This window comes from Micropterus dolomieu, linkage group LG20 (assembly GCF_021292245.1).
Source record: "Micropterus dolomieu isolate WLL.071019.BEF.003 ecotype Adirondacks linkage group LG20, ASM2129224v1, whole genome shotgun sequence".
Taxonomy (NCBI): domain Eukaryota; kingdom Metazoa; phylum Chordata; class Actinopteri; order Centrarchiformes; family Centrarchidae; genus Micropterus; species Micropterus dolomieu.
In genome coordinates, this window is record NC_060169.1 from 14,099,237 (window position 1) to 14,114,755 (window position 15,519).

A 15,519-nucleotide genomic window follows, 5' to 3' on the forward strand; every position below is an offset into this window, starting at 1 on the left:
AACATCTTCAGCAGTAAAATGCAACATACAAATTAATGTAGCAGTAATATTAATCCCAAAACACCATATATAAAAGTCAAACACACTGTAGTCCTATGCACCACTATATTGTTTTGACAACTGGTTATTTTGCATTACGACTTTAATAAGGCACCCTTAGTGTTTTTAAGTTAATTCTGCTATTAACTATTTACTTTATTAAAACTTTTTCTTTGCTTACATAAATCTGCATTGTTAAAAATCTGCATTTTGGATAATGTGTATTTCTACTTTTGGTACTTAAACAATATTATGCTAACAATACAATACCTACATACCTTTACTTGAGAAAAGTTTGAATGCAGGACTGTGTTTAATGCAGTTTAACTAACTTCAGTAAAGGATCTGAGAGCTTCTATCCCCACTAACGTGGTAGAATCAGAGTAGTCATTACTTTCAGTTTATTTTATAACCACACCTTTTCCAAGTATTTTTTTGTTTCTGTTTTGTTTCCCCTGAATCTTGTATGACTAAAAATCCATTTTAAGCACCCGTTCCTTTCACTAGATCTAATCACTAGAGATTAGAAAAACACACACGAGTCAAACAGTGTTTTGTAAATAAATGCTTTGCAAGTTTGTTGTGTCACTAAAAGCTTAGGACACAAGAACTGCCAGAAAGACGTCCACAGGAAAGAATAAGAAATTGTTCTCTGGAAATTACTGTGTTGAAGATATACCTGACGCTAAATGCTTTGTCATGTCATTATGAACAACCTACTGTTTTCAGCTACTACACTGTTGCGGATTGAGAAACGGACCTAGTATATTGTTTGTTATGTTATGTCAGAACATGCAGCATAATCATTTCTCAAAACTTCATATTTAAAGACTACCAGGATACCTGTAATGCATTTCCTATAGGTGCTTGTCTCTGGCTATGGCAAGATCGTAGATAAATGCAAAAGCTGCTTTGACCAATTTTATTAAAACAAACAAAACAAACACTAGGCAACTATAATTCAAGTTATACAGTATATTGAAGATGGCTTGTTTTATATACAGGGTGAAACCTGATCACAGGACATCTAGGAGAACCCTGAAGATCAGGAGAGAAATAGAAGAACTTGTGGATAGCCTTGCAAGACCAGCCGTAATGAGAGGTGCATCTCCGATAACCATGCCAAATGATAAGCCATGTTTCTAAACATCACTAAACCATCAGGAAGCCAAAGCTCCAATAAAGAATGGTGATTCATGCAAGAATATGCGACAGAATTGGATTGAAAGCCTGTAAGCTCAGCTTTCTCTTCTGTAGTTTTCACTGCCACAACCAACAACCACAATTTCTTCAGTTGTCTCCAGATGTTGTTGTTGTCTCCAGCCTCCACGAGACCATAATTGAAGAGAATTTAGAGATAGTACCATGATTCAAGAAAGCTCAGCTCAAATGTTTCTTGAAAACCATTTAATTCATTTCAACAAATTGCTACAACTACATCATCCAGTTTCAGACTAGCTTAATAAACAACAAGAACAGCAAAAAAAAAAAAAAAGCTCCCACAACAGGAACAATAAAACTGTACGGATGAAAACCGCAGGACAGCGCTTAAAATAAACCATCAGAGAAAGTCGACAAAAATGACTATAAACGTCTACCTCCATCTCTTCTTCTTGTCACTCCTTTCTCATCTCCTCCCTCCCTCCCTCCCATATCCTCTTCTCTATCTCTCTTTCCAAAATATCCCAAGAAGTGGCCGCTGTGGGATGCATCCTAAGGTGAGGGCTTTTTAAAGTGATCCGCTAGTTAATTAAGGTCACTTTCTGTGCATCAGGGTGACTGTCAAGGGAAGACACAGGAGGACAGGAATGGGACTTAATGCTGTTGTGTTTGCTGAGAGCCTCATCAAAGTCCAGCTGCTGGCCGTTGATGGTGATGTCCATGCAGCCGTAGTAAAAGGCCGTCACGGGGGTGGCAGGAAACGGGACATCATCTGACAAGAGCGAGAGAGAGTGGTACAGTCAGTGAGCACGACAATGAGTCAGTGATGGTGGTAAAATGGCCCTTTTTGTTGCCACAGTTAATAATACACAATTAAAAAACCTGAAATAATATAAACAACAAAATAGCATAAACACACTAGTGTTACTTTTGTCAGACGAAACTAAACAAAGATGCCGACAATGTACTTAAACACTGACTGTGACTATCTTAACGTGCAATATTGTTGACAAAAAAATGACGAAACTAAAATGTAATTCATAAAATAAAAGTTAATAAAATCTCTCTTTCTTTTTATCTCAGACTTCTGGAAACCAGTGAAGAAAGGTGAGAACTGCATTGTTGTTTACTTTTTTGGCCCGGATGGAAATGAGTCACAACTTCTTGACTGAAGTTAAAAAAGCAATTGTAATCTAATAATGTAAACTCATATAGTCTAGTCCACACCAGGAGAGACTGACTTTACTGAATTTATTTAGTCACACATTTAACAACAAATCTGACAGTGTTGTTTGTTCAGAGGGTGGAGTAACTAATGATAATGTTTTTATCCATGCTACCAGCGTGGCTCTTGGGATTACGGTTAGTCGATCGACCCACCAAATTGGTCCAGACTGAAATATCTCCTTACAACCATTGAATCAATTGCCATGAAATCTCGTACAGACATTCATGGTTCCCAGAAAATGATCCCCCGGGCTTTCCTCTAGTTCCACCATGAGGTTGACGTTTGGACTATTGAATGGATTGCCATGAATTGTGGTACAGACATTCATGTTCTCTCAGGATGACTTGGAATCACTTTGGTGGTCTCTTAAGCTTTTATCTAGCGCCATCGTCTGGTCAAAAATGTAAGTAAAATATATGAATCCACCATCATCCTCAGCTGTGCTTTTGTGTTTAGTGCTAATTAGCAAACGCTAACATGCAGTGACAATGGTTAGCATTGTCACTGTGAGTATAACAGCACGATGACATTGGCAAAGCAGTCCACAGTTATGCTGTTACAGCACAATCGAGAGGATATTCCCTTAATGTTTGCTTTGTTATTTATAGATGGGGAGCAGTTGGTATTCATATTGAAATGATTTCAGCCAGGAAGCCATGTTGGCCCTTTCATGGTGATCATATGGCACATTGTGCTCATAGTTATCTCTTTGAAAGAGTTACATTTATACTTTTTCTTACTTTATTTTATTACTTTAACTAACCTGGTATCCCACCAATATATGTACTGACGGGGTTCTGCATGGTGGTGTTGAGGCGCAGCAGTGCCTCCCGCAGAGCATCAGGCTTCATGTAGGTAACAGAGGAGGAGTTGGCTGAGATCTGGATTTCTGTGGGAGTCACATTCAGCTGCACTGTTAGCCGGTCGGGGTAGCACAACATGACTGTGTTCAGTGTCGCCACGGAGGTGCCGTACAAGAACACCTGCAGGTTCTGGAGCATGGAGGGCAATAACATTGCAAAGTTTAATTGGTGTGCGTAATTAAAAAATAATTCCTCCTCTATGACAGTAAATTGAATATCTCTGGTTTGTGGACAAAACAAGACATTTGAGGATGTCATCTCAGGCTTTAGGAGACACCGTAATTTTTCACAATTTTCTGACATTTTATAGACCAAACAACTAATTGATTCATTGAGAATATAATCGAAAGATTAATCAACAATGAAAAGAATTGTTAGTTTGCAGCCCCAGTGTAAAGACATGCAGAGGTACACGCAAGCTTATTTCCAACAAAAGTGTGAATGAACTCACAGCATCGTCTTTTCCCTGTGTTACCACAGCGACCGACAGGGGGACTGTGTTGTCGTAGACAAGAGCAAAGAGAACACCTGTGCTGCTGGATGGACGGATATTCATCTTGATATCCACATTCCAGCTCCCAAAATCACCTAGTTACACACATACCCATACACACAAGGACACACACACATATTTCTTTTGTCAGGCTGGAAATTGTTTTCACCTGAACTGAAATGGTTCTGGTTTACCCAACGCTGACTGAAAAGTTCTGTGACGATAAGGAATGCACTAAACATACATAGATGTAACAGCTACAATGGAACCAACTATCTATGTACCTGTGCAGGACTATATTACTACATAAAATAGGTCTTTGTTTGAAAACCCACCAGGCCAACTGGGGGTTTTCTGTGCTCACCTTGTTCATGTGTTTCCTCCAGGTGCTTCACTTTCGTCCCACAGCAGAACACATGCATGTTTGGAAACACTCCTGTCGCTGCTTTCAAGCCAAAGCACCATGCTCAAAACTACATATGCCCCTTTGGCACTGTGCTGTGATTGCTCACTGCTCCTAAATATTTAGGATGGATACAAATTTCCCCATAGGGATTAATAAAGTATAACTTAACTTACTCACTGTAGTCAATGTTGAATTGTGCCAGTCCTGCCCCAGAAAAGAACGATCCTCGTTCCACATGCACAAAGCAATGTTTACTCTTCTTCTCCTGGATGACCTCCTTTACTCCAGATGCCCCCTGGTTCATCAAGTTCCAGGCCCGGATGCAGCCGTCAAGTCGAGGGTTGATCTAATGGTTGGATAAATACATAATATTTAAATAAATGTGTGTGTGTGTGTGTGTGTGTGTGTGTGTGTGGGCGGGGTCCATGTTCGGTCTGTGATTCATTGTGTGTGCATGATTTCAGACGACGTGCTTACAGGTTTGATGAGGTTGTCAGTGCGGTTAGGCAGACCAGCGATGTAGACCTTGGTCTCCAGTTTGCCATTAACTGAAGTAAAGAGACTCTCAGGGCTGTTGATGCTCATCACAGCTTCCTTGCTGATCTTCACACTGATGCTGCTCTCCAGTTCATCCACAGAGATCTGCATGTCACATATATCATCATAAGTATTTCTCACTGTACTATTACTCAAAGCAGTTTAGCGCCAGAGCATATGGTTACCCGAACACAATCCACTTTCCATCAGTTTAGTTTATCGATTAGCACTTCAGCTACCAATATGTTAGCCATAGGGGAACAAGCTCAGTATGTATGGGGAATTACTGGACCACAGCTCTTTCTTACCACATGCCACTGTCCATCATTAATGGCTTTTCCTCCGCTGGTGGCCTTGAATGAGTGCTGGTTTTTGAACTGGACTTCAATGCGACCATCTCTTAGCCCCAACATGAACCACGAGTCCTGGGAGGACTCTGCGTACAGCACAACTCCCTCTGGGTCAAATGTACGAAGGTCAAACTCTGCTGCAAACCTGACAGCCAGAAACAGAAATTCAGAAATATGAGTTTACACAGTAACTTTATCGTAATTAAATACTAATGTAATTGTCTATTCCAATGTTTTTGTCCAATCACGAAAAACCAAAGTAGTTTTCACGCCATTAACATTTACTGACATCCATTTAAACATTGATTTGTGCTTGGGCTTTACCAGGCATTTCCAAGCACTGATATCAGTATAGTATGAAAATCTATTTCTAGAGGCCTTGAACTTGTTTCAGATAGCTAGGAGTGAAAATCAGGTCTATTTTTATTATTGTTAAAATTAAAAACATTTTTGTTCAACATTCACTTTCAGACGATAAATTAATTTATTATTTTTAATGATGTGGTTTTTAACCAGCCTGTGAAGCCAAAGACAAATTTCCACATTTGTGGAGAATAAAGATGCGTAATTAATTCACATTTATGTACTCCATCTAGAAAGCTACAGTTTGATTTTGAGTGAAGATTTTTTTTCGATCAAACTACTGTTTCCAAGGTCAAGGATGAACCTTTATGCTCTGACTTGTGGTACAATGCAGTGCAGATGTTGTATGCACTAAATGGGGTAAAACACACAACCTTTAAAAACATAGAAGTACACTAGATTTGTGTGTGTGTGTTTTTGTGGTAGACCCTCACTTTGTGTTCTCCGGCAGCCGGAAGCGCAGAAAGATGACAGGAAGGCCTGCAAACTGCTCCCCCAGGTAAAGTAACGCAGGGTGTTTGGAGTCTTGCAGGTCCACACAGATAGGGATTCTCTCACAGTATCGCTCATTGTCCCTCAAATGAAGACCCTGACGACCATCGCAGTGGCATGTATAGCTGCCCACTGTGTTTATACAAGTCCCGTCGCACAGGTTCAACTCACACTCATCTACATCTGCAACAACAGAGAAGAAAAATGTACAGGCAGTGGTCTTTTGCTTTTTGATTAAAAAGGTGTGTGATTGTAATTTGTTCCATGAGTGGGATTCAAACATACAAAAATCTGGTAATGTACTCAGTTTTGTCACGAGTCACACTATATGACCTGTGGTGGTAAGACAGGAACAATAAATTGAAGTCTCACCATTGCAGGTCTTAGAAGTGAAGTTATATTTGAAACCCAGGGGGCACTTGCACTCATACAGACCCAGCGTGTTGACACACTTAGCCGGCTCTTCACAGATACTGGGGTACAGTAGGCATTCATTGATATCTGGAAAACAGTAAATTAACATTGACAATGGGCAAATTTGTAATATGAACTGTCCTGATTAAAACAATAAAATTGCAGATAAACTATGTGGTCTTACTTTCAAGAGTAATTTTGTTACCTGGATGAAATAAATAAATATGACAGAAACAACTGCAATCTCTTGTACTTCCATAGTTCAAATAATTTCATACTATAGATTTTCACATTGATGACCTACAGTACCTTTCAGGCAGCTTTTAGGCACCTTAATTTATTTAGTAAAAGTTACTTGTTGTGCTATAATGCAGTCCAGCTGCATGCAGAGGCCGTTTTGAAAACTCTTCCCTGGTGGTTGGTTCACAGAAAGAGTCAGCCGTGGAAAATCATTGCTTTCATTTAAAATTAGGTTCAGCTGCCAAGACTCAAATCGTACATCAGTGTAGAAACAAGTTTTTGTACACAGAAAACAACCAACAACCAGTTTGATAATTATCTAATTGCTTAAGTCATTTATAAAGCACTGGTTCACTGGCTCTAGTTTCTCAACTGTGACTATCTGCTGATGTTCTCTGTCAACGATCATTGTAAATTAAACATCTCTGGATTTTACACAGTTTCTTCAACAAAATCAGCAATTTGAAGATATAACTTTGGACTTGCGAGGGTCATTTTTCAATATTTTCTGACATTTTATGGACTAAACTTAATTATTATTAGAACTTATATGACATTTAATAACAACAAATATTTTATCAAATGTAGGTATGTGCTGACATGGCTCTTACATCTGAAATGAATGGTTTCATTTGAAAATATTTGACAGATGAATTGATCATTCTAAATTGCAGCTCCAACAAGAAACATTTTTTTAGCTGTTTGGTTTCAATTCATGGTATAATTTGGAAAATGTCAACATCAATCACTCAACAACTTGCTATGTGCAATACCATCTGTATGGTCTCTTAAATCTACGTAGCCCATAAAAATTTTTAAAAAAAAACTGACAAATTTACCAAAGAAATCAAGACTCAGCCCATGTTTGTGGAGACTTTGAACTTAACAAGCATTCAACACACTGAAAGATAAACACTGAGTGAACTGCCAACACAAAATAGGACAGAGCCGGGATCCAAGCATCTAAAAACTATGAGCAGGATCTAACAGCTCAGAGAAATGAAACTGGTGGTCTGTTTACAGTGAAATGGAGGGACCATCTTTCAATCAGCTTTTCACAGTCTGTTACATAAGAGGTCACCTCAGGTCTGCTTTAGAAATAACAAACAGTTCTGGCCCTGGGAACAACAGCTGGTAAACAGAGTTTTTGTTCTGAAATGCGTAGGGTTCAATTGTCCATAAGAATAAATAAAAAGGAAGTTATCAAAAAGAATACATCACGTAGAAACGTGTGTGTTTGCTCAGCTGCTTAGCACTATATGTTCCTCTTCAATAAGGACAGTAAAACAGCTGGATGTCTTCATATTGGACATTAGCCATTAATACACACACACAGAAAGTACAGTAAACTGTACCTTTGGTGTAATTTAAGTGAAGTAAAGTTTAGCTGCACAAACTGAAACTGACATCTTACCCATGCAGTTGATTTTGCCATTGATGAAGTAGCCATCTTCGCACATGCATTGGAAACCGCCGGGGAAGTTGTAACATTTTTGGTTACATCCCGCAGGAAATTCCGGATCTGAACACTCATCGATGTCTGTCCAGTCAACACATCACATCACATCAGCAGCCAGTTCAATCATTTGAAAAGGTTAAAATTATCACTTTTAAGTTGAATTAAGTCTATGCATGTTAGACTTGAGGCATGCGAGTCTTTATTTAAAAGCTGAAGTAAAACTTAAAATGTCAAATGATGTATCAGAACTCACCGTCCTCACAGCGCAGCCCCTTCCAGCCGGGTTTACACACACACGTGAAAGAGGCCTGGCCGTCCACACAGCGCTCTGTGCCCTCCTTGTAGCATGGAGGAGGCGTGCACTGGTCACTGATCTCTGCCGTGCAACAAACAGTTGTTGATGAAAGCCTTCATAAAAGCATTTCACAGGAGAGGCTAACCTTTACTAGCCTTACAGACTAACTGACATAAAAATGCTAACTAAAAAAAGCCTCTCACCTCTCACGCACGAGCGAAGATCCGATGGGATGACAGAATCCGAGTTCTGGTTACTGATGCCTACACGGTGTGAACCCAGACACGCTGTAAGAAAGAGTGTTCTGCATCAGAATAGGCGAGTAAAGGCTAAACAAAACTGATGATGCAACATATTAAGAAACAAATTAAATTCAGCAAACTTACCAACATATTTGGGGTAGAAATATTCCTGGAGAAAACACAACAAGAGATTTTGTACAATAAGAATGTGCAGAAAGTGAGATTATAGCCAGCTGTGCTCTGAATAAAAAATGCTCTGTTCGAAACTGAAAAATAAATCTGGATGAACCAAGATTGCACATTTAGTTTTTTCTTAATTACACTGGAAGGACATTAAGTCTGTAAAAGACAGTACAGCTTCTGATCTATTGCTGAAATATTTAGTCAATAAATCGAAAGACAATTATTCAATATTGATATTATGTTTTTGCAAAAGTGTCAAAATAATTTCAAAAGTGAATGTTTGTTGTTTTCCATAGTACTCTATGATAGTATATTTGTAATATATTTGGATTATGGATGTTGGTGGGACAAAGTAAGACATTTGAAGATGCCACCCTGAGCTCAAGTTGCAATTTTTGCTATTTTCTCACATTTTATAGATCAAATAGATTTTTGATTAGTCAGGAGATTCATCAGTATTGAAAATAATCATTTATTCCTGGTCTGATCTACTGCTTGCGCTTTCTTTCGCTTTCACTGCTTAATTCATCTCAGAATGTTCTTCATCCCTCTTCCCCTGATAATCAGAATTGCAACTGACAGACAAATCTGACACGTGGTTAAGCGATTCAGAGGTCTGAGAACCAGGCTGTCTTGTAAGATGAGGGGGCCGCTGCTCCACTTACCGTCTCTGGCTGGTTCTCAAAGATCTCCCTGGCCTCCTCCTTGTTGCACAGCTCCTCGATGCACTCCCTCTCCAGGTTGCCCTTCTTGCTCTCCTCAAACAGAGAGTTGGCTCTCCTGTGCCTGCTCAGGAACTGGGAGGCCCTGTTCTGGCTCAGGACTAGGAGATACATAAACACATGAACACACACTTATTGAAAGTATATGGAGTAAAAATATTTTTCCATTGTCAGTGTTGTGTTTGCTTGTTTTCTATTACAACAATCAGATGTTGACAAGCCTATTACTGTGCACATTACCACTGGAGTGATACTTGTGATACATGTGTGATTACTACAACCAGGCATATGCAGCAACATTACAATAACACATGACTGATCCCAGCTGGAATTTAAGTCCTCATGACAGATGGCTGATGTGGCTGGTGTCTGCTGCATGGACAAAGTGGACAACCTAATTACTCTTCTGTGAATTGGCCTGGAAAAAAAGGTCATTGCGAAACCGTTATTTTCGAGAAATCACCCCTAGTTGTTGTAACAAGCAGCTCACGTTGACCAAGCATTGTTTCACGGTGTTGAAAGGAGTCATGACCCCTCAAGCTTTCGGTTCTCCGTTTGCTGCTCTCACGTTAAACGTTTTTTTTCACCCTGAAGGCGTTCCCAACTGTTCACATCCAGGCTGAAAAGCTTCTTTCAATCTCAGGCACTTGAGACTAACATACCGTAACCATAGGCTATTCCGTGAATTACTTTACTACGTGGAGTTAAAAATGTCAACCCTTACATACTTACATCGATAAGCATCGACGAGCGTCACAAGAAATAGGAGACAAGCCAAGGATTCCCCAAGTGCCCGTTTCTTTCTCCACATAGTCGAGCCGTTCTTCCTGCTAGGCCACGGTTTGGCTCTGAGTTCAGACTGACTGGGCACAGGTCCGTGCGAGGGAAAAAAAAAACTTTATTCTTCCCGAAAATGTTTTCGTAGAGGCAGGGGGAGTGTCGGTGTCCGCCAGCAGATGGGGGTATGAGGGGAGGCAGCTAGGGAGCGCTGCTGACACACTCACGCGCACTGCCATTGTTTACTTACATTGTTAGTGCTGGTGCTATGAGTGTCTCTGTCCCCAAACTCACAAGAACAAGTAAAGGGGACAGAACAAGTAACATGAGAAACTGCAGACACACAGGCCTCACATCATGTCTTCTGCCAAATTTTCATCGTTCACTTTAAGTACAAACCATAGACTATTAAAAAAAGGACAACTTACTGTTGCAACAAATGTCACCTTAACTTACTTGTAAATGGTTTTGTGTTTCTGGTGAAAAATAACTAACCATGCACTAGTACCTTTTTGAGATACTTGTACTTTTGTTATTGTATATCAACATTTTTATTACTTCCATTTTCTGCTACTTGCAAATATGATACTTCTCATTCCACTACATTTGGCCCATTTGTTAACTTTTCGTTTGGCTTGTTATTGTTCTGATTAAGACTAAAACATAAAATATTTACAACTATAAGAATAATAATAAAAAATTGGATTTTGATTTCAATAAGCTAGGCCTTCACTACTCATAAACCAATTTAATATTTAATAGAATTTAACTTGCATATAGATCGATTGATAAGAGTACAGAGAGTCAACCATACAGTATATCTATAAAATAAAATAAGCTGCTGTACAGGCTGCATGTGAATTCTCAGTGGGTCCGGCACTATTATTATGTACAATGAATGAACCATATTTGTTATTCATATCAAAATGACTTTTTTGGCACACAATTCTGGCTTCATGTTATGATTTGCCTAAATTACTCCTCAACATTTCTCCATACTTGGTGTTCCATTGAAAGACTGAGACAGGATCTTTTTCCTTCATCATTCATGCATAAAAGCATAAGCATGAGTACATGCAAGAAAGACTAGGACAAGGATCTGAAGAGACACTTGCAAACCGTTTTTGGCGATTTGATTCAACAAGAACATCCAACATCCACACCAAGTTGTTAGGGCAAAAATCAGAATGATTCACTGTACATGATAAAGTAAACTAATGACAAAAACCAATGGACCAATGGGGGAAATAGCGTGAAATCTTTTCAAAGGCTTTAGTCTGAAATTGATTGTAGACCTTTTTACAACAGATGTTTGGTTTTTCATGAAAGGAAAAACCACAGGTAGAAGCAATAACACAAATTACAACTGTGTTCCATTTGTCCCAATAAGCCATGTCATGTCAAAACGTAATGTACACTAACATACAATGGACACATAATCCGTCATCATCAAAACAATTTCCTGAGTCACTTTTAACAATTGTATTTAGCAATTGAAAGAAAAGGAAGCTCTTAATGTGAGTTTGTACACTGTAGTTTAGAGGCAGACTAAACTGTTTGATTAACAAATGACACAGACACCACATTTGCATTAATATCGTTTCATTTAGTTATTCAGAGGGAAAAACACATCACATTTTCACCATTCATTCAACTGTTTTATGTACACATATAACAGGCTTACTTTAATACTTTTTAAAATATTTGTACAAAATACACTGTTCTCCCTTTATAATAAGTGTTTATCTGAAGAGGCATCTTACTGCAAAAGGTCAGCAGATGTATGTTGTTAATTTGTGATAATTTGATGGGCTTATTGAGGGGTTGTTAATATTATTGCATGCTGAAACACTATTATTGCATAAGTCATTCCTTTGTGGGCTTCGGGGTGGAGGAGCTGCCATTACTGTAACTGCCATTACCCCACCAACACTGCCGATGTTTCTGGGAAGGTTTCACTGAAAATGAAAAATAATTATGATTTCCAAGTTAGGGATGAGAGACAGAGCTGTTTGGTGGTTTATCACTCCGAGTCTTCTCACTCTTGGCAAAACAACAACAACAAAATGCTGAGTTTCATAAACCTGAGGAGAGTTAGTAACTGGTGGAAACAAACACTCACCAAAGTTCAGAATTTAAGCAATGGTGCTCCCTTAAAGTTTCATCAACATTATTACTGCGTTGCATACATAACATGTTTGGGGAGAATATATTGGCAAAGGTTCCTTGAAATGGAACAGTGGTTCTATACAAGAGGAAAGTGGAGATACACTTGATCAGGCCAGAGTAGAGTAACAGTGTTTCCACAGTCCTACTAGTCTTTAGTATAACTACAGGCAGTGATTTTCTCTTTTTTAACAAGTGGGACTCTGCCTTTCCTGACCTGTAACACTATGTGTATTCAATTGGCAATATAACCCGTCATGTCAGTCACTCATGCACATACTGACAAATGCACACACTCACAAACACGCAAATACACACAAAACACACACACACACACCTCAGTCATTCAACTCATATACACAGCAAGATTTCTGTATGACAAGACAAAGATAGAAAACAGAGTCAAATTGTTGAGAAACCTTCCTTATAGATCAACATATCAACAAAGAAAAGATGTCATCTGAATAATTGCTTATCTGTTTTTTAAAACAGTTTTCATATGTAAAAAAAAATATCCAAACAATTTTTTTTGTTTTCTTTTTCAAAAAGAGAATTTTATAAAAGTGATGACTGGCACTGTTTGGGATCCTGTGATCATGGGAACACCCATGAGGCTACATAACCAGGTACTTCATTTTGGAAAATACAAAAATTTGTTGTGATTTGTGACTACAACCATACTTCACATGCAGTGGTTTGGTGAGGGTGAGTGCTGATGGATATTAATGCTAATGAGAGTGGTTGCCTTTGGGAAGCATAGAACAAATCAACCTGTTAACAACAATAAAACCTGTACCTTCAACAGATTCTGGGGCGCTGACCGGTAAGATTCACAGCAGGCATTTTATCAAAGGAATGCATATAAATAGGTTTTAAAATACAGGAGGGGGGGGGTGGAGGGTAGCTTTTCCAAAGTAAGACTCACAAAACAGAAGAATTACATCATTAACAGGGTAACACAACCAGTAACAAACTATCCATTTCACAATCATAACTTGAGACAAGACTGGTTAAAATGTTAGTATATCGATTAATTAGAAGTTAAGCTAAAAACCATCCTTGTTAATTTCTGCTTTGGCTTTAACTATTTTTCTACTCACACAGAGAGAAACAAACATGCTTTTAAAAATGCCTGCATGCAGTTTGACGGTATGTTGAATGTTGATCTTAGCCTAGACGTCAGGAACAAGTACCAACACCTCTTAAAAGACACTGTTTTCCATGCAAATGCACCTGGAACAGTTAGTTAACGTTACTTATCTGGAACTACTAATGTTTATTCACCTTGGATGTGTGTGCATGTCAACTAAGATTGGATTACCAACTGGGCAAAACGGGAAACTACCCAAGGTTCTATGTTCAGCATGTGGTATAACAATTAGTTATTGTAATTTAATTAATTAATTACAAATCTGTTTATTAATTCTGCACACTATATACTATATACACTCAGTGGCCACTTTATTAGGTGCACCTGTACAATATAATTAAATCCAATACAACTGTTCTACCATAAAGTCAACCTTTAGGATTCCTATGATGTTCATTTTTTTCATATATTGTACAGGTGTCCCCAATTAAGTGGCCACTGAGTGTATATTGTAAAGACATTACAATTTCAGTTTATAGCACAAATTATTATTTTTTTTTTGATATAATCTAATTTCTTTATTCATAGATTGAGATCAAGATGGAGTTCAGCTAATCAGGCATCCAGTGTAATTTGTATTACTTAAAAGAGAAGCTAGAACTTGACATCCATAAACTCACCCATGCTGTGCAGTTCAACATACTTTCAAACAGCATACACAGATACAATAAAAGCATCTGTGGGTTTGTCTGACTCAGTGTGAGCATAAAAAAGAAAAGAAAAACTATCCTGTAACTTAGGTACTGGTTACACAGGTGCATGATATCCAGCCACAACAGAACAAGGTTTTAAATGAAATGTGAAAAACTTCAACCTATACATCAACACATTGATGATAAGGATTAAAAACGTGGGATAAAATTGTCCGTGGAGTGTTTTTTGATAGCTAACATCAAGTTGCTCTTGGCGGTGCTTGGTCCCGACAATGCCTTCCTCTGTGCCCTCGTCCTTCACAGACCTTCCTGAGGAGGTTGGGGACAAAACAAAAACAACACTAAAACACTAATTTTTTTAAAAGCAGGTTCACGGGGACACCACCACCCAAGGGGCAAAAAAATCACAGTCCTTCCTTCCTTCTAGAGAAAAATACAATGCAACATTTCAACAACCATTAAAATAACTAAATACAAATCAAACAGATAAAATAAGCTTTTTGAAAGTGTGCTGCGAGGCTTGTTCATCCATAGATTTTGAGGCCACTAAAGTGCGTGTTGGTCACTGTCAAAACTGTCCAGTGAAAACGTTTGTTCTCTTATCACATCACAGAAAGGAGACCCAAATAGATGTATGGTATGATTATCTCTTCGTTCGTATCCCTCCTTTCCTCTGCTCCTTTTTTTCTTGCCGATCTGAGGTCTGTTCTCCAAATTTGGAGTGATGCACCTTGAGACACTGCAAAAACAGTCCATCTGCACAGCTCATTCAGTCTGGTATTGACTCTTAAAACTCATATTTTCCTTAGAACAAAACAAATAAGCCAGTCAGGTGAAACTTGTTTCTAAACCAGCATCACCTGCTTCCAGAAATATCTTTTTTTTGTGAAAGTGAAATTTTCACAGACACGTTGCATTGGAAATGTATTTCTTTGCAATTAAGAAAAATATGCTGGTTCTGGGCATCATAGAAACAGTACACAGGGTCGTGGTTAGATGGAGTAGGTAGAGCTCTCAGACTGCTGGCGGATGTAGCACTGAAAACTCTTGTCTCCAATCGGATGCTCTCTGAGGAAACAAAGACAAAGCAGGTGTTTATGTGTTGCCAGGAGAAAAAAAAACAGAACATAAATAACAAAAGTTTCTATCAAGATCATTAGGCGATGAGCAGAGCTGGAGGCCAAAATATCTCCAAAAGTCTGAACCAAATGTGAATTGGTGAAAGGGAAAATCCAGGAAACACACCACCTTTTAAAGTTACGACATTGGAGTAATTTAAAACGTTA

At 38.6% G+C, this 15,519-nt stretch overlaps 2 protein-coding genes across 6 annotated transcripts in view; both read right to left on the bottom strand.

Moving 5' to 3' along the window:
- Positions 1–1,431: 1,431 nt before the first annotated feature.
- On the bottom strand, positions 1,432–10,427 carry pros1 (protein S). 2 transcript variants are annotated; one of them, XM_046033449.1, is made up of 14 exons: positions 10,220–10,427; positions 9,431–9,588; positions 8,727–8,751; positions 8,544–8,627; positions 8,299–8,421; positions 8,001–8,126; positions 6,305–6,433; positions 5,875–6,115; positions 5,036–5,222; positions 4,668–4,832; positions 4,368–4,536; positions 3,743–3,879; positions 3,192–3,420; positions 1,432–1,972 (listed from the first exon to the last, which is right to left on the bottom strand). In XM_046033449.1, exons 1-14 carry the CDS (start codon positions 10,296–10,298, stop codon positions 1,782–1,784), a joined length of 2,043 nt encoding a protein of 680 aa, XP_045889405.1. In that variant the 5' UTR covers positions 10,299–10,427; the 3' UTR covers positions 1,432–1,781. The 2 variants fall into 2 exon arrangements, with proteins under 2 accessions (XP_045889405.1, XP_045889406.1); XM_046033450.1 differs by lacking the exon at positions 10,220–10,427 and adding an exon at positions 9,951–10,080.
- A 1,422-nt stretch (positions 10,428–11,849) lies between these two features.
- rasa3 (RAS p21 protein activator 3) overlaps positions 11,850–15,519 on the bottom strand; it is a 50,752-nt gene continuing 47,082 nt past the window's right edge. For all 4 annotated transcript variants that reach the window (XM_046032060.1, XM_046032062.1, XM_046032061.1 and 1 more), the window contains exon 24: positions 11,850–15,301. In XM_046032060.1, coding sequence (XP_045888016.1) covers positions 15,226–15,301 — 76 coding nt within the window. In that variant the 3' untranslated portion in view covers positions 11,850–15,225. The remainder of the gene's footprint in view (positions 15,302–15,519) is intronic.

Coding starts and splice junctions, on each gene's coding strand:
- pros1 (XM_046033449.1), bottom strand. CDS start 10,298: ATGTGGAGAAAGAAACGGGCACTTGGGGAATCCTTGGCTTGTCTCCTA. Junction 9,589..10,219: donor GCTCGTCGATGCTTATCGAT/GTAAGTATGTAA, acceptor TGTATCTCCTAG/TCCTGAGCCAGAACAGGGCC. Junction 8,752..9,430: donor TTGAGAACCAGCCAGAGACG/GTAAGTGGAGCA, acceptor TGTTTTCTCCAG/GAATATTTCTACCCCAAATA.